Here is a 23,260-nt window from a genome sequence, read left to right on the forward strand (position 1 = left end):
GAAAAAAAAATATGTCCTTGGCTACTGTAGTTTGGGATCATGACGAATCTTGCATTGACGATGCTATTTTCATCTGAAAATGAAGGGATTAGAAGTTTGAGGTTAAACATTTTTAAGGACGATTGTATCTAGTTTTTATTTGGTGAATCAATTTTTTGCCATTTCGTTTCAATGCGTTTTTACTTGCTCGGCTCTTCGATTGTATCTGCTCGTTCATTAACCGTTTGCCAGTTCTTCGTTGCTTCGCCAGAATTATCTCAGTCTCTTTTTCCTTTCGAACCTTTTTGAACCGCACTTGGAGGCTTTCGAAACCTCTTTTCTCAACGTCATGCTAAAAGCTACCGCTTCAATTAGTGAAATTAAAAGTTCCAGAGCCAGCGAAGGAAAAGCGGATGAACGGGGAATATATTTCTCGTTTCGATTTTTCCCACGAGATCTATATTTATATACGTACCGTTTTGGCTCAAAAGGGGGAAGAGGAAAACCTTCTTTTTCTCTCTTTCTTTGACACAACTCCAGCTGACAGTTTGCTCACTCACCCAGTGAACACGCTACACTTTTCTCTTTAGCAGCAGCCGTTGCTGCTTTAAAGTTCAACTCTCGTTGTACACTCGTCGCCTCTCCATCTCGTCGTTCTCGACGCTGCGACTCGTTAGTCGATATCCGATTTGTTCCCTTTTATTTCGAACTGCCAGCGCAAGTCCTGATTCTCCGCCACGATCTTCTTTCTCTTATCTATACAGGCGCGTTTAAAAACGTCAACTGACGTTTATTAAATGCTTTCCAGACGGTCAATATCGGTTTGAAACGTAGCCTGATAATTGTAGGTGTCTTTCCGCAGTTATCCATGAAACCTCGTTGCGTTATCAATGAAAAAACTTCAATATTTTTTACCTTCTATTAAGATTCATCTTGATTCCATCATTTCTGAATCAACCTGTACACGTACATATATGCTTTTCAATGACACGTACGGAACGAATGAGCGAACTGTGCGAACTCATCCGACTTCGCTCCGCGTTCGTGGCTCGAGCACGTCAAATGACCCTGAAGAATCGTTTCTGTAATTTCGAAAGGTTTTTACTGTGTAACAGCCGCCCCCGCCCCTGTTTTTTTTATTTTTTCCCGCTGTCATCCCTTTTGCTCTCTCATTGCTGCTCCATTTTACTCGCGATCGTTTCGTTCTTTAGATTTTTCGAACGGGGTATTAGTCGGGACTCTGAAAGCAAAACTTTCCGAGTTTTGCACGACATTTATTCTCCAAATTTCGAAACTTCCATGTTACCGGAACAAGTTTTTCAGTCTTTTTCACGATACACTTTTCGGGAATGGCCGAAATTTTATAGAAGACTTTCGACGGATGTTATGCGTCGGGGAATTTCGAACCCGAAGACCAATCCCTCCAACTGATTTATTTAAACGCATCGCCCTTGAATATGCTTCTCACTTTCTTCGTTCTTTTTATTTTCTATTTCTTGAAGATTCGACGGCGCAGAGCACCGGCTTACGTAACACGCTTTCTTTACCTTTCCTACTACTCGCCAGTCTGTGGTTATAACGAGCGACACGCGGTGTTTGTACAAACTAAGGATCGAAATCCTGCCAGGCAGGAGGTTTTCCACATTATAGTTTCGTCCTCGTGGAAATAGTAGATAGAAAAAGAAAACGCTGCGGGAGAAAAAAATTGGAAGTAACGGAAGAATTTCTGGAACGTCTCTGCAAATATCGCTTAACAGTGCGAGCACGCAGGCAGCACCGGTGCTTTTCTTCTGCGCTTCTTGACTTATATTAATCTTTTCCTTTCTTCTCGCCTCGTCTCCTCCCCCCACATCCACCCCTCAGATATTTTTTCACGGAGATTATTTGAAGCCTTCTCTGACGCCGAAGCAGCACATCACCGAACAGGGCATATGGAAACAATAATAAATATTGTGTTGAAAGCATTCAGAAATTGGAACTTCTTGCGTGTATCATACTAGCTGTCAACTGTCCATCGAGAGCTCTCCGACCCGCGATAAATAGAGAGCGTGGATTACTCTCATAATTCATCTACCTGTCATGACTCCGTTTTTTCTTCGCTTTTATCAATTTGTCTCGTTCTCCAATGTTTTTACCCTTTTTGTGGCTCTGCATGAAACAGGTTCTTCTAGGTACAGTAACTTTTGAGAAAATGATTCTGTTGGTTTGAAATTTAAGCGGGTTAGTAAATGGGAATAGAAGGAATTCAAGGCAAGATCAAAGAAAAAAGTCACTCTAGTAAAATGGAATGAAAAAGTTAGAACGATTCAACAAAGATCGAGAACTTTTCGTATGTGGAGTTGTGAGGAATTATCGGTGGGTAAATGATGGGGAATGTCTCGAGAAAAAACCAGTTTCATTATATGTTTCCATTATCTGATGTCTCGAAATGGATTTCGAGGCGGACGTCATCTCCCGGGTAGTAAAGAAACAAGTGAATATCTTCTGGAAAACATTTGTGCGTCGGTCAACGTGAGCTAACCAACAATCATTATTAACAGTAGGATGGGTTGTGGTCACAGGTTCTCTCCGACGTTGCAAGTTATTCCGAAAGCCAAGTATGAACGTGCAGATAAGGTTTTTGCTCGTATAAAATCGTTTAGCAAAGGTCCAAATACTGTGTTAGAGTATCGGAGCGTTAACGCTTCTCGCATAAGTTATCATAAACACAACCCCGGCAACCTGCTAACTCGGCTGGAACATTACTTCGTTCGCGCTTACTCGTATTATTAAGCAACGTCTGCGATACACAACTCCACCTGCATTTTCAACCCTTTTAACAAAATACACGTAGCCACAAGCATGAAGGCACAATGAATGTGGGCGTGCACGGAATTATCGTATACGTACATCACAGGAGCCACTAGAGGCCATGACGACCAAACTTTTCACCAACCGAGTTATAGTCGCTTTTAGTTTAACTATGCACGAGTATTAATGACAAATTATTCCCAACCGCATTACGAGATCGCGGATAAGCGTCTACCACGTGCGCATATTCGAGAACATTTACATTTGTCATGCTTACTTCTGTTTCGTATATTGTATTTATGCCATGGGAGATATTGCTGTAAGCTTGGTCATTCACACAACGATATTCGCGTTTACGCGGAGTCCTCTTGACAGTGCGGCGCGCTCATTGCTGCGAGCCTCGGTTAATTATCTAATGATAGACCTCCCGCGAGCCTCTATCTTGTACTAGTCGATTACTAGCTGTCCCCTAGGTGTGATATTTGCGAATTTCTGGTGATTGATGCAAATTTCGGAAGTAGAATTCTCCGATACGGTTCGACCGAGTGTAATATGAGGCAGAATTAAGGCCCTGTGAGTCGATTTTTACTACACGGAGATACTTTTATACGAATATTTCGGATGAATACATAGAAAAATTTGCTATGTTTTATAACAGCGCTGTTCTATATCGCCATTCTATTACATTTCACCAAAGTGCATAGTAATTTTTATACCGAAAGCAGGTGTCTCAAATTTTACTATGCACGACAGACGAAATTTAGGTCTGCGACATCTTACGTCGAACGATGTATCGATATCCGAACGTCACTCGTGTCTTTGGCGAAATGTTAAAAATTGGTGAATCGGACTGGACAAATTGCTTGAAATTTTACTGTGTGCCACTGGTTAATTTTCATGTTTATACGGAGCAACGCCTCGTATAATTGGGGGGCGTATGAATTTTGCTATGTTATTGAGCAAAATTCAGTGCGGTAAAAGGGAAAATACGAAACCAAGCAATTTTTCGTATAGCACAGAGAAACGACTGCTGTGTTATCTCCTAAATTTTCATCGAATCATTTCATTGTTTACTATGTTTTTGATCAAAATTCGCTCGGTGTTCGTTTTTGATATAGTACAGCGCGTTATTTACTATGAACTGTGGTAATCGTTCCCCAAACTTTTGCATTATTTGACACACTCTGTAGCGATTATTATTATAATATCGATGTGGTTCGACGTTACTATAAAAACAGTAATTTTTGCTATAAAAGTCTCTCCGTGTATCGTCTCGTGAATTGAAATATCTCGAGAATTCGAGGCAAGGTTAGGCTGCTGATAGGTACCGTGTTAATTTATAACGATTGAATTGTTACACATGTTCTGGCTTAGAATCTTTACAAGCTTTATCGAAAATTTGTACAGTTCAATGAGCACGCGGGTGTGCTTAATCGTAGTGGGTCTCGCGCTACTTGCAAACTCGATCGAGAACATTCGAATTGATGCTATTTAACTCAGTTGGCCGTAACGATGAGTTTGCCAATCGTCGAGCCATGTAAACCGTTTGGCCAGCTTACCGCGGCAGGATGATCCTTGTGCAAACTTTGCGGATTCTCTTGCTCTCTTGCTCCTTTTCGATTCATCTACACTCACCTTGGAAAGCCTTGTTCTATCGTGTCTAGCAGTGCCATTAGCATTGGGGGTCATCGTGTGTGGCGCGTTGGGTATATTATCGTTAACTGTAATTTCCGGGTGTGTATAAACGATCAATGTTGCCACTGATACGCTGATGCTAGTTCACCATCACCTCGGACCACTATTGTATCCGAAGCCGTTGAATAGCCATCAGCAAGATAATGTAGCCGACGATTCAGTTACGCGTTTAACCTCTCCACGCCGTTCAAACGTTGAACATTGTCAATTAGCCAGTCCAACAGAGCCGCCAACCGAGATGGAGAATTATACAAAGAGGAAGTGTGAAAAGGAGACAGAACAATGGAGTTGTTCTCGTCGAGATCAAAGGACTCGATGGATGTCCGAGTACAATTCTGTTTTCACGCGCACACATTCGCGCACTTACTCTCCTCGTGTTCCGAGCTTCTGCAGCGTCGCTTCGCCTTTTCGATTCGCCTTCCACGCTTTTCCTTTCCTCTCTTCGCATTTCCGAACACTTTTGTTTCTTCTCAACAGTAGATTCGTGCATTGTGAATGGGAAACTCAAAAAGTTTATTCAACACTGCGTATCTATTACGAATGCGAACTCTAATCCCTGTACGAGAAAAATTTAGTCATGTTGGAAGTTACAATTAATTGTCAGAACATTGAATATAGATCGGGTCGCACATTGTTTATTGCCTTCAGAAAGGGATCGTCTAATTCTATATTGACAGTCCGTTTCACTTTGACAACGTTACAAATGTATAAATTATGAGGTTTTTCGTTTTAACAATGTGTTCGGAAAAGTTGATCTAAACCTGTTCTTCACATGCGACTGACAAACTTTCTTGCATTTATCTCGTCGTGGCTTCGGCTCGAAACGTTTCATAGAACGAGGAATAGCTATATAAAGGAAATAAGAAAAAGCAGGCTCCTCAAAAGTACGTCATTTGGGAAGTTTAATAGTCTTATGCGAGCCAAACGCTCCGATTCCTTTAGCTTTACACAGGATATTCTACATAAAAAATCGATCCTCAGTTCTGGTCTAAATTTTAAGTTGACAATTGATATAAAAGAGAGAACTGTTTTTTTCCACGAATTGACTTATTGTTGGTGAAGTTAGAGGTGATTAAGTCGAATGATGTATTTGCCATTCGAAGCTGCAGTCTTATCAATCGTCGTTATTTTACCGAAAAAATACAAAATCCGTTGTCTGATTGTCAACTGACTATAACTACTCGAAGTTCTTTCTGGGGATGACCCGACACATCATTCTATTTGTACACTTATGCTCTGACGCCTATCACGTATTCGCAGCATCTTTTAATTCTTGACAACTTCCCAATGGTTAAAATAAAAATTTCGACGAAAAGATTAGTTTACGAATAATATTCGTATGATGCTTCGTGGACGAAAAACTTTCATTTGAATTAAAATTCTGCGCTTCCTTTCGAAGAGAAAGATGGATGAAAATGAAAAAAAAAACATCACATACTCGAATCGCATATAAGCATAGAGTTTACATATATACAGTTATACATCTCGTGCACAAAAAGTTCGATTTAACGCTCAATTATTCGATAACCATGTGGTAAAAAAATTTGAAAAAAATAGCATTTGTACACTCGATGTCAAAGAATGTTATGACAAAATTTGATCAAATTCTGATTATTTTGATTTCGTGATCCACCCTCCTCAAAATACGTACCGTATTAAAGTCGTCCGTGAGTGGAGAGCTGCCCTCGAATGTTCTGAGATACGGAAATATACTTAGGGAGTTGAAACGACAAATATTGCGAGCGGTATGAGAAAACGTGGGAGCGCTGTAAGATAGGGATTGGCGAGGGAGAAAAGGGAATGACAAAACTGTAAAATGGAGAGAAAGTAGAGACTACTGGAAGAAGGATAGCTACTAGGAAATATATAACAATTGCAAGATCTGCAATCTCCGTGAAAAGAAAGAGACGGAGAATGGGCGACGAGGAAGAAGAGGAGCTGACTCTATCGTGATCTTAGGAATTATAAGACACACGCGAGACTGAGATTGTCCCCGGTCTCATTTATCGTACAAGTAGCAGACGAGGACGCACGTGCAAGAGCAGTATCGAACTAAAGTAACTACGTCGTAAAAGCGTAAAGGGAAGTTATCATCGGTGCTTCTGGAATATTTAATGACTCTTCAGCGTAACATCTCTCTAACAATTTTCTGCGAACAGAGTAATTTCCTACATCTGAGATCCGAGGAACTTGAAAAACAAGAACAATCGATTTTCGAAAATGTTCAAACGCCATGAGTACCAACGTATAACGTTTGTTTTTGTTTTTGTTTTTTTTTTTTTTCATTTTCCATGACAATAAAATGGTCTGTATTTTCTGTCATTTTTATGCAAAATTTTCTACGTAGCTAAAAAATAGTATTAAAAAATTGTGCTGTAAACAATGATCATCAACAAGTGGAAGAAAATATCATTCTAGGCAAACAACATAGCGTTTATATAGAGAATAATAATAATAAATATACAAGAGTTTCAAGAACATATGTACAGTAAACGTTGTGTATATGCGACGAACGATACCAGAGTACCCTTAATCTTAGGTAATTTACAACAGCCACGAGAAGTTAATGCAATGAAATATTCATAAGTATCTTTTACGAGGGGAGGTTAGCGGGCTCACGTGGATGCGCTAGTGGCGTGTACGGTTTTATTACCTCGGAGTGGACGGTCACAGGGGTTGGTGTTTACGTTCAAATATACACATAGGCATCTATCGCCGTTCTTTGTTCTCTTCCCCTTTGTTTTCTCATATACTCGCTGTACCATTCTTACGATCGCATCTCGTTTGTTTTATATTCTAATTTGTCAATTCATCATCATCGCCATTCGCACTGTTCCCCATTTCCATATTGACATTCCAGAAATTCGTAAGAAAACGAGAGACTTTTTGTTTCCTGGGTTCCGTCATTGCCGAGTTTACGATTAGTGTCGAGCAGTGCAGAATTTTTCAATAGCATGATTGAATAAACGTTTTTAAGAATATTGACCAGTTGACGTTCTAAATTGACGTGAATCATTATTAATCATCATAAGCGAGTGAATAATATGAAACCTCTGTTATCGTCTAAACATTTTTATTCGACAACTCAATGGGGCCTTGTGACACTTTCGATTATAAATAGAATGATGATTAAATAGTGGAAAAAATGTTATGACTTTTAAAAAATCCAGTCGTCCTTGAGGATTATGCCGAAAGTTTGAAACAACTGTAGTCCGAAGGGAGAAGTAAAGAAGAAAAACATACAAGAGTGTATATAGTTTGATAGAAGCAAATGCTGTATAGCGAACGATAAAAGATCGAGTGATGTTGAGAACTGCGGTCGAGGGCGGGATACAGTACTATTCTTCAAGTAGTAGTAGCCTGGATGGTGTCAGACAGAGGAGAACGCGTACGTAGTCCGATGGTTGCTGCTCTCTGGCACCGGGCTTATATATTGGGCGAGGGTTCACAGATATAGAGGTTGATAAGCGGGGATGAGCAGGGACGTCAGTTGAGGCGAGGGAAAAGAGGAGGTTTCCGAGGATGAAACAGCGTGGTCCGACGTCAATGTAAAATAGTATTAGTGATGGTATAAGGGAACTGGTGTGTGCGAGAGGGTCCAGTTAGGTGCTACTTTACGGGCAGTTACTGCCGCCGTAAACATAGCGAGCACACGCCATGCAAGAGCGTTGTAACTATAGAGGTATGGCGAACCAGAGAAAGAGAAAATGCGCGCGCTCTCTCCTTCTCTCTCCGCCCTCACTTTTCCAAGTATTTTCTACTCCCTATTTTTCCACCACACCTCGAATGTGATCTCGTATAGTACACTCGTTCCAAACCTCTGCCACTTTTATTTTTATCGCCTCGTGCACCGCGAATTTCTAATCGCCATAGATATATGAACCACGTGATCTCGATATACGCGCTCATATGTATATACGGATGTAGATATACACGTAATAGGCGCACGCTTGTATATGGACTTGCGGAGGTAGAGCCATTTGCGAACGTACGTAGAGGGAGATTTCTCGTGCTACATGTGCTGTGCCTCGCATCGAATAAATTCAATGACTTAACGATCGAGTTGGCTTTTTTTTCGTTCCTTCTTTATTCCTGAGCTTCGACTCAAATTCTCGTTAATTCAAGATAAACCAATGGTTTTCTAGGATTCGAGTTATCTCGTGGACGATTATCGTTCGTAGTTGTTGAGTCGCGAGTGTATTGCGTTCGTGTGGAAAACCAGGTAATTAATGGAACTCAATTTTAATGGACTCAATTTATGTCAGGTTGGAACAATCGTGTTATGTTATCGCATTTCCTGTTATTCGTGGACTCGAGAGGATATAAATCTGTCGAAGGCAGCGAAGAGATTGTTCTTCCTATGCATTTCCTATGGGAAATAATAACAGGCCACCCAACATTGTATTATGTTGACAAATTTGTAGAGGATTCTTTATGTACCTTATACGATAGATTTCTTATTCGGATGACCTAAAGATGGCTTTACGACGTCGTTTGACCACTCGTGCAAACAGAGTCATATAACCTTAAAATTGTTGTTTTCGTTTTCTTGTCTCTTGAAACTGCTATGCTTAAACTTGCCTTTTTCATCTCGCCTTATCATAGGTGCTCCGGACTCGTTGTCCTTTAGGTAGGATGCCGTTTGAAGGAGGAATTCCGGATGGAATTATCCCTGAAGTATCTAGTGCATAAATCAGAAGGCGAGGATTACAAAGCTAAGGCGGTGGAAGTAAGAGGGATCAGGGCGCATAGAGAAATTGCGTCAGCGATGTTCTATACGCGGGTGGATCTCGTTCTGCAAATAGGAAAATGCTACCCTCTCCTGTAGAGACGCGTAATTTTCGCTTCGCGAAGCATAACGCTAACTTCCGGACTCGTATTTATATTCAGGTCGACCATCTGCGCCTCTTCATTCGTCATGATATCGGAACAAATTTTTGTTTGATAACCAAAATAACAGAAGAGAATCGTCGAAAAAATCGAAGCGTAAATCGCTGTTTTTAATCGGTAAATAATTACATGGTCGACACGAAGAATCAACACTATGGCAATTGCGTTCATAAATCGAAGCCAGGTGTCAATAACTTACCGGATTGTATTCCAAGCTCTTTGCGCTCTCGGGCTGAAACGATCGACAACGGCGAAACCTCCGTATAACTTTTAGACTCCCTTTTTCCTCCAATTGTCCTTTATTCTAACCATGTCGATCTTTGATGGCCCATTCTTTTTCGATCTCAGAAAAAGTAGTCGTCTCGGTAGCCGACGCAACGGGTTCGACGAAAAGTGGATTACGATTGTTTGGAAGAGCACCAAGAACGAGGATGAACATACATAACAGTGCTTCCTTCGCGTTGTGGTTGGCTACGCACCGAATGGTGCGGCGGTTCGGTAAATTCATCCCAAAGACCGTTTCTTTTATTCCTCCACCTCTTTTGAATCAGGAATAAAATGTTGCGTTGTCGACCCGTGCTCAGATTAGAGCTTGAATTTTAGTATCGCAACTTGTATGAAAAATATATTGCGTGGGGTGTGAGCACACCCCACGCGAACTTCAAACTACGCTCCCGTCCTAACAAGCGACATTATCGACTGATTATCGACGGTTTTTTTTATAAATAAATTCAATTGAAATTAGTTTTATCGTACATCATTCTTTTCGTTATAAAAAAACGAAGAAAATGGTGTAGGATAAAGTCAGTTTAGCATCGTAGGACCGGATTTATAAGCAGAAAAAGAGTGGGGTGCGTTCAAACCCCGGTCATGAGGTTGAGGGTATGAAAAAAGGCACATGATGTGTAGGGTTAATTCTTAGTCGACGGAACTAACCATCGGTTCCGCGACTAAACAGATTCAGACTTTTCCCACTGAGAAAGTGTCAATTTCATAGTTTTACATCGTTGCCTAGAATGAAGAGAAAAAAATCTTCAATACTGACGTTGCCAAATACTTTACTCGAGCGATCAACACACCTACCTTTTCCACCTCTCCTACTTCGACCAACCAACTGCTCATATCTTCCTTCTTTTCTCTTCCTTTCTTCTCGTACTTATCCTGCTACTCGCAGAGCTAGTACTTGGCTATACGTATACGTAAGTATATTTTCATATTCCTTTTCTGAGGCTTTCTCGCTCATTCTATTCTTCTCTCTTCCACTTTTGGAGTTGCTAGAGCTTCTGCTTTATGAATTGTCTGGGGGAAGTTATGGCTGCCTCAGGAACCGTAAACTGCTGGGAGCACCTTCGACGCCAGGCCAGAGAGCTCCTGGTTTTCCAAAGCAGGAGAGCACCTCGTGCATACTCGTGACTGTAGGTGACGTGGCATTACGTCCTCCACAAGATATCCTTTCTCTAACTCTCATACTCTCCGCTATTCTATCCGGTATATTATCGCGGGCGGCAACCATAAACGTTACTAACCCTCGAGAGCTTGGTTTCCAGTGGGCAACTCGTGGATTTTCCATCGTCCTCGTATCTCTTCTTGGTTTATACGTTTTCTACTCTCTCGCTCACTATAAAGCGACCAGAAGTTTTTTGTTTTTTTTTCCCCCACAAATTCTTCGATTCCTTCTGGTCTTCGATACTCTCCTCTTTTGGAAAAAATATCATTTCTCTTTTTTATTCCGTTAAAGTAATAGTCCACCTATAGGAGTTGTATCACATGCGCGTATACTTGCTGAGATCTTGACGGCGGTGTCCGATAGTCAAGAGGTCCGCGGTTCTTGGAAAACCCATTGTAACCTCGTATTTCACAAACACGCAACGAACCTTTACACGTCTGCTGCCTTGAGGAAAATGCTTTCGAGTGCCCTTCACTTTTCGATACTTGGATAGTTTTTGCCATTGTCAGCAACTTTAGTGATTGGATGTTGTTTTTTCACTACAGAGAATTCCAACGTAACTTCGAGAAGGCTTAAGAAAAATTGATTTTCTATTGTTGTCGGCAAGCTTGTCGTCTTTTAATGGCTTCCTCAGCCGTTAATTTTTCTTCGAATCAAGGTAATTTGTTTGCCTTGGGTAGCTTACCATTGTATAATCGGAGTCCACGTAATAGGCCGCATAAATTTGACGGTACCCATGCTCATTTGCAGTTCTGATCTCTGCTTACTCATGTACGGATCTCTTTCACACAACTGGTCTAAGTAGTATGGGAAATATTTGACAAATTTTTTACGCCAACGACGCTACAATTACTCCTGGAGGATGATTCATTTTCAATAAATCGCAATTATAACGTTTGATAGACAACGGGAGAATAGTCGGAGGCCCACCGAAAAAAAGCGTGAGACGAAAAGAGAAACAGTATCGCGAATCATATGCGCATGAGGGTTTGACGATGCTCCTTTGATGGATGATTATGCTTTGAGGCGATGGACCGCGGGCTGATACTCGACGACGATGCTGGTTTGATGACATGATCAACGTCGACGACCCGCCGACGTCAAGGACGCTGTCGAGGACGCTTCAAAGCGTTATTTCCATCCTGAAGCTATCCCCAATCGATCTGTTCTGTCCGTTCATGCAGTGGAAGACGCAACAGAGACATTACGATGCCGGAGAGAACGTTTTGGGTGAGGGTTTTCCTCACTATGTATCGTCGCGTCCATGGGATATTCCTTGATGGATGATCTCTCGCGTCGCTCCTGACGTTCCGACGATTTCATCCCACTCTGACCCCGCGAACATCCGTCGGTTCCTTTCGATTCCTCGTGATTGTCGCCCAATAAAAACCTCGAGAAAAGTTTTGATTGAACGTTTTACTGCGAGCATTCGGCGAACTTCCATTTACCCCTACTTCTTAATGCGCAAATAAAGTAAAAAGTTTTTTTATCTTTGCAGATCCATGAGTTCTCCGAGTTGATTTTTCTACTCGACATCACGAATTTTTCACAAGAACTCCAGAAGAAACAGAATTTTGTATAATTTATAACAATACGCGGATTTTTAGGTTAGTTTAAACGGTAGCGTCGCACCTCGTTCACTTGCACTCTTCGATATTAATCTGCATTCAAATCTCAGTAGATTTAAAAAATGTTGGCTCTTTAAAAGGCGGTTCAAGCGACTAACGGATAATGAGAAACGTTCTAGGTGATTGGCAGAAACGGTTCTGATTTCAGGGAGCATGTTTCACTCTTGAACGTTCTCAAACGTGTTCAGGTGCAAGACAATCCTTGTAAACGGCCATTTATATTAATTAACGTGGCCTCGGGCTCTTTGTATTCATCGTAAATTAGCATCGCTAATGATGAATGTCAGGTATAAATGCAACATTATGGCCTCACGTACATCGACGCTCCGGCGAAATTTAATGTGTGTACATGGTTAGGCAGAATGGTCGCGGGTATGTTCGTGGGGACAAACCCAGACAGAGAGAAACTCTCGAGCTTAACAGGGAACGGAGAAGTCGTCGGAAGAAGTTGGAGCGACCTGGAACGTCCTCGAGTTGGTGTGTACATGACTCGCTGTGTGTAATTCGAATGCATGTGACGCAGAAATATACCTATTTAAGTTCCTATACGTAAACACATACTCACATGTAGAGCTAACATGACGCGTGTCCGACCGTTGCAGTGGTTACCCAGACGCGTCAGAACTCGTAAAGTCCCTCAAGACCCACTCGGAACACTGTGTCCGATCGTAACGAACTCCTATCCTCGCCACTCATTCTCTTGCATTTCCGTTTATGTGTGTGGATTTTTGGTATGCGATAGTTAGTGATCTGTGAGCACTAGTTATTCGAGTACACGATGGCTTCGCCGTGAACGATCCTCTTTCCAATGGATGGCCGGTAGTGTTCTGTGTTCTGTGCATCGGCTTCCGTATTCAAAGTCATAAACTCGGTGGAGTTGTACTTTTCAATTTTATGTGCTGATTTCATTGTTGCTTATCAGCATTGACTTGATGAAGAGTTTAGATATATTGGATTGACGATCAATTCGTACAGTTGCGATCATGTAAATTTCTCTGGCTAGTGAATGTCATACGCTCCATGACATGATTTCCTAGATGTCTATGCACCGCATGCATCGAGTAAATAATTTTTCCGTTTCTCCTAACTCTACCAAAGTTTGAATAGTCATGAGATTTGGCCAACTACGAATGCATATGTGCTCTGGCACTGACCGTACGGATATTGGATTTAATGCGAATAGTTTCTATGTATATGCGGCTTTCAGTTTAGCTGGATGTTAATTGACATCAATTATTAATTTGCATGTTTATTTTGAGTGCGTGTCGTTTGGCCCGTCTGCTTCTACCAATGCCCACGTCAAATACATCGTTCCGTTACAGTGACTTGCTTACCGAATCACCCTGCCGTGATTATAGCGTTGCCTCGTCGCTCGCCAGTCAACACGATTTGTGACGTTAGCATGTACCGTTGCCGAGTAAAACGAAAGGGAAGAGAGGCCGACAATTCACTCGCTCCGGTTCCTCCTCATTTACGACATTCCTTCAGCGCGGAACTGCAATTATTTTAGGCTTCGCTTCATACATAAATTGTCGTAGCTTCGTATGATTGTCTCTATCCGATTTTGTTGACACAGTTTTTCCGATATAACGCAACATGTGAGTAATTTTAACAATCAATAAAACTCGACCCAATACATCGAACCATTTCAGCTTCGCATTCATTTCATTCATTTCAGCTCAAAACTGCATTCATCTTTAGTAGATAATTTTAATGCTCGGTAAAGATCGCGGTAACTACGAGATTCCACCAACACTTGAGTAACTCCATGAATCGCTTGATTTTCAATACTTGATCGGTTTTCGTTTGGCTTATTTGGAATTTGTCGGCCAATTTTGTTGACAGATGGATGCATGCGATGAAGAGAGCTTGGGGGGGATAAAAAATCCAGTGTGAAACACACGAAGTCACCCTCCCTATTTCCCCATCCGCTTTCTTCTATTTCCTGTTCTTTTGCTCTTTTTCGCCTTTTTCCTTTCTACGTCTTTGTGGAGTTCTACCGTTTTTACAGATCTTCTGACAACCCGTACCAAACGATTTTACAGAGCCGAGACGACTCCGTACACGACCCGCATACCGGTGGTGTACCTTTCTTTTGTAGCCCATCCATACCACTGTTCTCCAAAAGAGCAGTCTCTCGTTTCGATCCCGCAAGCAACCAAGATGTGTTTTCCTTTTCTTTCTTTCTCATACCCTTTTCCGGTGAGTGGAGACTCGTTATCCACCCGTACCTCGTGACCTCTACGGCACGTCAAGCAAAAGGTTTCTGATTCCAGTTCAACACTGTCGAGTCTTCCCTTCGGAATCGTGGAAACTCGAGACTTTCTTCTCTCTCGTCGCTTCTCCCTCGTTGCAACCCTCGCACTTATATAGCGTTACACTTGCAATAGAGAAAGCTTACAACCATGGACAGACACACTTTTACATTTATATTTATATACACCGATTTTTCTTCTGTTCTTTCTTATTTTTCATCTTGTTTCTTTTTTTAGATTCTCCAGTTGATCTAGACCCGCCCCGGCAATCTCTATCAGACGCATCTTTCGGCTCAAAAGGTTTTCATCCTCCTCTTTATTCGTTAGAACGGCGATGAAAATTTGTCGATCCCAATACTCGTGTACAGAGACAACCCCAGCGTTGAATATCTCTTAGTAAATCGCGTTGCTCCAACCGTCTTCGTGACGTCTTAAAGCCCTCATTAGTACGGAGTTCGTCACCTTGGATGGGCTTGTCTGAGTTCAACGAGAGCGAGTTGGGAGACCGAAGAGAGAATTAGCCACGTCAATATTTGCGGTGCAATCAGCAAGCTTTCGATCCCGTTGAGACTTCCTTTAAGCCCGCACGTCTCTTTACTTCGTCTGGTAGAGTCGTACAAGTCGTCACGGCTCTGCCGACTCTGCAGTATCCTAGCAGCATTAGACCCCATTCTAGATCCTATTCCAGGTATCGGCACTAAGTCTTATCTTCAAAAACCCTTTCGCTTCGCATTCCTTCACTCTTCCAAGACTGATTGTCTTTCACACTTTCAACGTGACTCATTCTTCGTTGGATTGTTGTTGTTGTTGTTGTTGCTTTTTCAGCTTTACTGATTTCTGTTCAGTGGAAATCTTTCACTTCATAACTTATCTGCTTAGCAATTTTGCTATCGTCTCTTCTCATTTCTATTTGCGCGTCCACTTGGAGTTACCTTTCGCTTGAATTATCCTCCAAGCTTCGCATCTTCGAGGTACCTTGTGCTATTGCCTTGTTGTCTTATTCAATTCATTGAATATACCGGTTGGATCAGCTATCATGGAATTTAATATTCGTGCCATATCAAATAATATTCGGTAAAAACAAACTTTCGTTGCCACTGTAACGACATAGTAGGAGTTGTAGACTTATAGATATAGATGAAGAAAATGTTATCAAAGTTCTCTCACAAGAGGATATTCAAGGGACGAGCTAAACGTAACGTCCGCGAAAAAGATGGTCATTCTCGGATGGTAGATTGCAAGTTTTGCGGCTACCGGAAAAGACCAACGGTGGAGTAACCGTCTGTAGAGGGAGATCAGTGACAGCCGCGTAATCTTTGTAGAGTACATGGGACAGCCATATTTGTCATTCTTCAATTGGTTTCAAAATGACATTTGGGGTTTTTGTAGTTTTTCCAATATTTTTCCATGGAAAATAAAAAAAATTTAAAACCTAAATGAAATGGTATATTTTAAAAAATCTAATCTAACTAAGTTGAAATATCTTAATTATTCGAGAAGCCATCAGAGTTTTAGTGTAGTTAGAATTTTTCTTAAACGACTTCATACTTTCGGCCAGCAGTGTATGCTCATCTGTATCACACTCTAGAAGTGTGCTGAGGAACTGCAGAAAACCTTGCCATTGTGACACTGATTGGATAACAGTGCTCGTCTGCAACGTCCATGCTGTAAATATTCTTCAGTTTCCAGTTGGTTCAATAAAATCCAATAATGATTTGATTGTCGAATCCTTGATGATGATATCGAAATGTTAGTTATCATTACATTTCTCCCTGGATCGTCTCCAGACTTTTTCTCGACCACGACTCTACTTCTCCAGTAATTCTCATTTATTCTATTACCGAATGCTTTGGATAACGTGCTTCGATGCTCCAAGCTCGGGCAATATCGTACCGCGCGAAAGCGAGTGACACATTGCCACCTTTTACAGCACGTGATAGGAGCCACCTGCCTTGGCCAGGCCTGAACCGAACTTCCATTTCGTGCTCCTTTCTCATTTAATACCTAGGCTCATAGGAAATGTACATATATACACATGTGTCCGTGTGGGTTTGTTAAAATCTTCACATACACGGGTCTAAAAGCTTTTGCTGGGCTCGCTGGGAGCCAAAGAGGTCCCTAGATTTATCTCCCACGGTTATTGGAGTTATACAAAGGATTTTTCGAACTGGACCCATAAAGTATCTGTGCTTGATGCCTCCATTATTTGTCCAGTTGGGTTGGAAAACTCTCGCCATTAGAGACCATTCGCTCGGTGATGTTGACTTGGATGGGTTTGCCGGAGGGCGGTGCGGCCGGGGAAGGGGACAGTTCTTGATTACTTCGCACTCGTTGCTTTCTGCATGCTTCTAGTCCATTACTGATGGTAATTGATCCATTTTCTATTCATCGCACTATGACAAAGAGCATTGATTGAATACTGATGGGGACAGTTGAGATAATAAATACTATAACGAATGCAACGTGGACATTAATACCGTCGATATTCACAACTCGTTATTTCCAATGAAACGAAGTGTAGATAACTCTAAGATATGTTTTTACGGTGTTTCCAAAATATTTTTAAGGCAGTTCTGTATGCACACGTACGAGCTAAAAGTTTGGGCCGCGGTGTACAATAAAATCCGATGCTTACGATGCTGCCGGTTACGCGGTTTTGTCAAAGCTTGTACATTCTGGCTGTTCTACACAATCACGCCTCATGCACAAGTAGGTCCTCTGCACATATGGAAAGTGGGGCTGTAATCGTGGCAACAATACCATTCTCCAGTATTACTATAGCGTCGAGCGTCAAAATGTCAGTGTTTCCTTAAAGCTTATTTATTCGTCGCAAAAGAAGTTGAAAAGTGTTCGAATGGCAATTCGATCGAGAAAAATCGTCGAACATTTGAGAAAAAAGCTTTCATATTGCTTTGTATTGCGCTCATCAGTTCGCTGCACCGTACACTGTTGCCACGTCGTCACGGCTGGTCATGCGCTCGTTCCGCGTCACGTAAAATTAACACAGTTCGTTAGTCGAAACTGGATTGTCAAAAATTTCCATTTTTTAAATACTCAAAATAGTACTGAATATACGATTCGTTTTATTTTAGTCGTAAGGTCCGTTTAGCGTCGGTAATAAAAAAAGTAATTCGATTTGGAATTTCGACAGTCGGTCCATGAAGGCTATTATTACACCATATTTAAATTTTAGTCGGCTCTTAAGGTTTCAACAAAAGTCAGCAAAGACTTAGGCAAAAACTTTTCCTAAGTCGGAAAAGTTAAGAAATAATTCTACTGCTAGTAGTTATTGCCTCTACTATTATTATATTTTTGCCCTGTATATCAGAAAAATCGATAATATGAAAAAAAAACAATGATTAAAATTACGATGATGTAAGGTTGTAAGAATCTGTTGTTTTTTCGGTTCGTAGGACGCCGAAGGAGACACTCCTCTTCACGATGCAATATCTAAGAAACGGGACGACATGCTGGCTCTTTTGTTGGACCATGGAGCAGACATCACCCGCACCAACAACACTGGCTTCAACGCTCTTCACCACGCAGCTCTACGTGGAAATCCAAGGTGAGTACTTTAACCACCCAACCAACATTTTGCTACGACCCTTTTAACGGGAATATTTTAGGCGCTTTTTTGCCTCTCATTTTCAGTGTAATTTTGAACATGCGTTTTATTATTTTTTTATTTATTTAATTTAATTCGTTTTATAGAGCGTAGCTGATTTGATAAGGCAGACTAGGGCTAAGGACGTTTGTACACGATAGATGTAGACACACGATATTTTTTATTTCAGTCAAAGTTACCTGGATGGAAGGAAAGTGATAAAAATAACAGTCCAAAAGAAGTGTGGTCGCAAAATGTTTTAATTAATTTTCAGTATAGTGGTTCTACACAAAAAGAAAAAAAATGGTAGACAAAAATCTCATACAAAGACAGCTTTGTTGGAAAAAAAACCGGGCAGCATATTTAGTGAATTCGCGACCATGAGCGATACTTCGTCCGGGCACTTCGTGCGAATTATATTTTCAACTAAATTTTTTCATCTTTACCAGAATTGTTTTTTTCATTCTTACCTTGTTGTTTAGAACAACTGTTTAAGGGTGATGAATGATGAAAATTTTGTTCTACAGCGTTTGTAGTGTTTTTAGTAGTTTTTTTTTCTCATGAAGATTAAACTAATTCATGCGTACGGAAAAAGTATCATGATTTTGTTGATCTGACTGTATTTGTCAATTTCATGGAAGATTGTTCGTGAACTTTTGTAGTGAGTGGTTTGTTTGAGAGTTTATAGAGTTTTGATTTTTCTGAGCGTTTTTTGTGAAGTTTTTTTTTTATATGAGATGACATTCGAGCGGATGAGAAAGGTTTTTCATCGCACGGAAGCATTTTAGAATATTTTCAACCGATACAAAAAACCATTTATGAACTTTCGAAGATGACGAAATCTAGGAACGGAAATATTTCATTTCAATTTAGCAGCTATTTATATTCACACAACTGTTGTGTATAGTCGAACGTTGAAAACAAATCACGATCGCTAAATGTTTTTAATCTCACATCACACCGCACTTTAAATTGCTCTTGAAATGACTTTGACACTGAACTGATACGGGCAAACTGGCTGTGGATTCGGATCAAGCGACCCCAAAACCCTATATTTCAAGATTCGGGTATTTTCAAGGTTCCATGGTTTTAGCAGGTCAGGCCTCAGCGGTTCGAAATACTTTGGGACATGACTGTATTATCCCCGAACCCGAAAATCGATTTTTATTCGTGTGGCTGGGTTATTAATCTCTGATTTTCTTAATTTCCAAAATTTGGGGTTTCCTATGAATGAATTGTACGAAATTGCCTAACATTTGACAATGTCAAAAGGGAATATGATCTCGGATTTTTTACAGTCGAATGATTATGCGAATTGGAGTATTTTACGTTATTTATCACTTTTGAATTTGTTAATTCATGATTACGTTCACACGTTCGTTTTTTCACTCGTTCCTTAACCCGCGTTTGTGTAATATTAGCAAAGTATAATAGTTGGGAACATCGACTATACGTTGAAACATTAAACAGTATCCCTCCAGAAATCTTAAACTTTTCAAACCACAATGGCTGTCAAAGTCCCAAAATTACTATGACAAAGTTGTTATTATTTTATACTTCGTCAGGCTCCTCGTCATTTGTTGCTTTTTCACTTCATATCCAGCATCGACCGAAATTTACTCCGTAGAAAGTGGCTTTGTACTGCGTCAGTCTCCTTTTCAGGCGACATAGTGAAAACTAGTAAGCGTTTATGGCTGATCGACCATACATTCGCTGGCATTCACTAAAAGTGGTCTTAACGTGTGGCTTCAGTTCAGCTATAATTTCGAATTGTATAGAAACGGTAGCTGAATCGTAGAGGCTCATTCATGAAATCGGAAATGGACAGCATCGCTATACTGCGCTCGTGTTTCTGCGGTAGTCAAGTCTTTCGCAGTATATATCAACTCTGTTGATACCCGAATCACTCTTTAGATTGCACCGGTTGAGTCCGGACTCAAGATAATTTCGATATTTTCATTCAATGACGATCATCTTGTGAGGAGGGAAAACGAGGATCGTTTTTAGACGATTTCTCTGTCAATAACCGCGATAAAAGTGCCAAATGTTCACATCTCCGGTACAATTTTCTCTTGATATCCTCATCGTCTCTCGCAGGTATCCCGGTTTACCGAATGACGAAATAGAAAATTTCACGAGCGCTCTTGTCGTTCTTCGAACCGTTTACCTTGCTTTCATTTCCAATTCTCGAAGAATGGTCCTCACCGTCGTTTGATGTATGTGTGCCCTGTGTGCGCGTGTGTGGGCTTCAAAATCGCCGGATTTAAACTCTGACGCTGAGGCTCTTGGAAAAAGGTGAATGAGAGTGACCCAACCACACATGAATTTAACCTAAAGAATCGAACGCGAGCTCGAGAAGCAATCTTCCTCATCGACCATCCATGAAGCGTCGCAGCTTCTCTCCTTCCATCCTACTGAAATTGGTTATTCTCGAGAGCTATACTGATTTCGAGTCAATTTTATGGGGATGCTTACTATCGGCGTGCTCCCATTGCCAGGGTAACCCTTGGGGAATCAAATAGGATGCCAGGAATGCCTGCGATCTCTTTGGATTTTTCTTATTGCTTTCTTCTCTCAAATACTCCCGGATTCTAGTAAGTACGAATTGCGTGATCCTCCGAAGGATTACCCCGAGAAAAAATGAAATTGCTCGATTGTAGAATAAAATCGGAAGAAGATCGATGATCGTTTCTATGTTAATTTTATGTTGCTTCGTTACTACGAGGCTGAAAAAATCATAATCCACCTTTTAAGAAAGCAGGCTAGAGGGCTAGGCCTTCAGTGCCTTGCAACTCATCAACAAAGGTTCAAAGATTCACTTTGCTTCGGAGGACTGTCAATCTAATTCTGTGATTCAGGCATCTAAATGAAAAAGTAAGAACTTTCGAATCTCTCGATACTTCAACGTTCGAATCATCGATACTTCATGGATTTTCAGAAGGATTGTATAAGACACGCCTTTCTCTGAATACGTCCTGGAAAAGGATTCTGAAAATTTGACCAGAGATAGTTTAGTTCGTCAATTGGTTTGGTACTTTAAGTAGATATATTTTACGTGCAAATTTATTACATTCAGACTGACTGATGTGAGTTATTTCAGTTCGAAAACGCTTTGTAACATTTAAAAAAAGTTAAGCCCTCCTTGTCTCCCGTCCGTTCCCTGTTTCTTGTACAAACTGTTGCGAAAGCACCTCACTAAAGCTTCTAACAATCGTTGTGTTCTGAAGCCGAACAAACGGATGTCCGGGGACGTAATTTCCTGCCTTTAGGCTCCGCACCATCATACTCGGATCCACCGCATGCCAGTTCTCCTTTAGATTTTCTCTTAACGCTTTGTCGCCAACGTTCCTCGGGGTGTGCGAGGTTAACGTTGATGTCGAAACTTCCTTTGTTTTCCAATGGTACAGTACCGTGTGCACACAGATCCAGGAGACAAAGTCGTGGCTATTTCCAAAATGAATCTCACATTAGACAAATGGACTCATTGCCAGAATTGCGAGTTAAACACGTCATCCCGGATTTCATCTCCTATTTTTTAAACCTGTCTATCAAGAGTGAAAAACATGATCTTGTAATGGTATTGTTTTGCAAAATAATCACGACGCCGCGGCACGTTGTCATGAAAAATTCAACAGTGGAAATTCAGCAGCGCAAATGAGTGGAGCCACAGGACATGGAATGAAGCTAAATAACTGACGTGAAAACAAAGTTGTCCGTGGCTGCAAACCTATTTTACCTCGGGCTCGTGGTTCTTGTGCATTAAGTTGGAACAGCATACGCCATAGTCGAGCTTTCCACAATGTTATAGATGTATACTCGTCGATGCTGCAAGCTCTCGGATGAGCAAAACTGACCACACATCTTCGTGTACAAAGTATCATTGTGTAGACCTTATCACTGCATGTGTACATATATAGACGCGGGGATAACCCAACTACTGGCAACGAGGTACGACGAGAGACTGGTGGTAGTCGACTCTCGCTTTGATCCCACCACGTAGAGACGACCACTCTGATTGTCACGCCAAGCGAGGCGTGCAGGACTGGAGAGTGAAAGAGCCCCTTGTCAGTTCTCTCTTCTCATCATCTTTCAGCTTTCATACGGTCCCTTCACTTCCGCTAACTCTCCCTTGAATCTCTCGAAGCTTCCCTCCCTCTTCCATCATTTCTTTGCCTCTGTTTCGCTTTATCTCTCAATCTCTTCCTCGCTCAATTTAGCCCTCTTCTCATTATCGTTATTCCTGACGCTTCCGTCTTCATTTTGTTCGAACCGACGACGCGGTCAACTTCTTGCGTTTCTGAAGCACCTATGGTACCGTGATCAATATTTAATTGTCACTTAGTGATTGGTCGAGCGGTCCATCGCACAAGAATGTTCCGTTGTTTTAGTAGACAATTTCTTGCTTCTTCAGATACATTGAAGTTGATGACGCATCGTTACGAATTGCCGTATTAACGTAGAAATAATTCGAAAAAAACTTGAGGTGAAAGGTTCTTACATTTATTTAGAAAATTTGGCGTTTCACTCAGCACCACGTCTTGAACTCGAATGGAACTTTTGATGAAAATTCGAAGTTCTCCAAGGAATTTCATTGACCCTACGTAGATCGACGAGTATAAACTTTTGCAATAATTTTGATTAATTAGCTTCGAGCTCCCAATGGGGATGCTTTTCATTCCATTGGAGAATAATTGTTTGAATGGACGAAGTATTGAAGGGTTATAGGAGGTTAAAACACGCTGACGTTTACCCGAGTTTCTCGTTCCACGTGGCGAGTTATCTAAAGAAATGGCAAACTCTTTGCCATCGATTGTGTCAATTTTGCGTCTGGCGGAACAATTCAAATTATTGAAATCCCTCTGATGTAGTTCCAACGGATAGGACGCTTTGAAAAATATCTATTTCAGATCACCTTGAAAAATGAACATTTCAAAATCACAATGAGGAAATATTCGTCATAACATTTTTTCAT

General features: G+C 41.1%; 1 protein-coding gene across 2 annotated transcripts in view; it reads left to right on the top strand.

Annotated features, from left to right (window-relative positions):
* Positions 1 to 23,260, top strand: part of mib1 (mind bomb 1) — a 391,854-nt gene that overhangs the window by 45,568 nt on the left and 323,026 nt on the right. For both annotated transcript variants that reach the window (XM_043420465.1, XM_043420466.1), the window contains exon 8: positions 18,098 to 18,249. In XM_043420465.1, coding sequence (XP_043276400.1) covers positions 18,098 to 18,249 — 152 coding nt within the window. The remainder of the gene's footprint in view (positions 1 to 18,097; positions 18,250 to 23,260) is intronic.

The sequence above is a fragment of the Venturia canescens genome, chromosome 5, assembly GCF_019457755.1.
Source record: "Venturia canescens isolate UGA chromosome 5, ASM1945775v1, whole genome shotgun sequence".
In the NCBI taxonomy this organism is placed as follows: Eukaryota; Metazoa; Arthropoda; class Insecta; order Hymenoptera; family Ichneumonidae; genus Venturia; species Venturia canescens.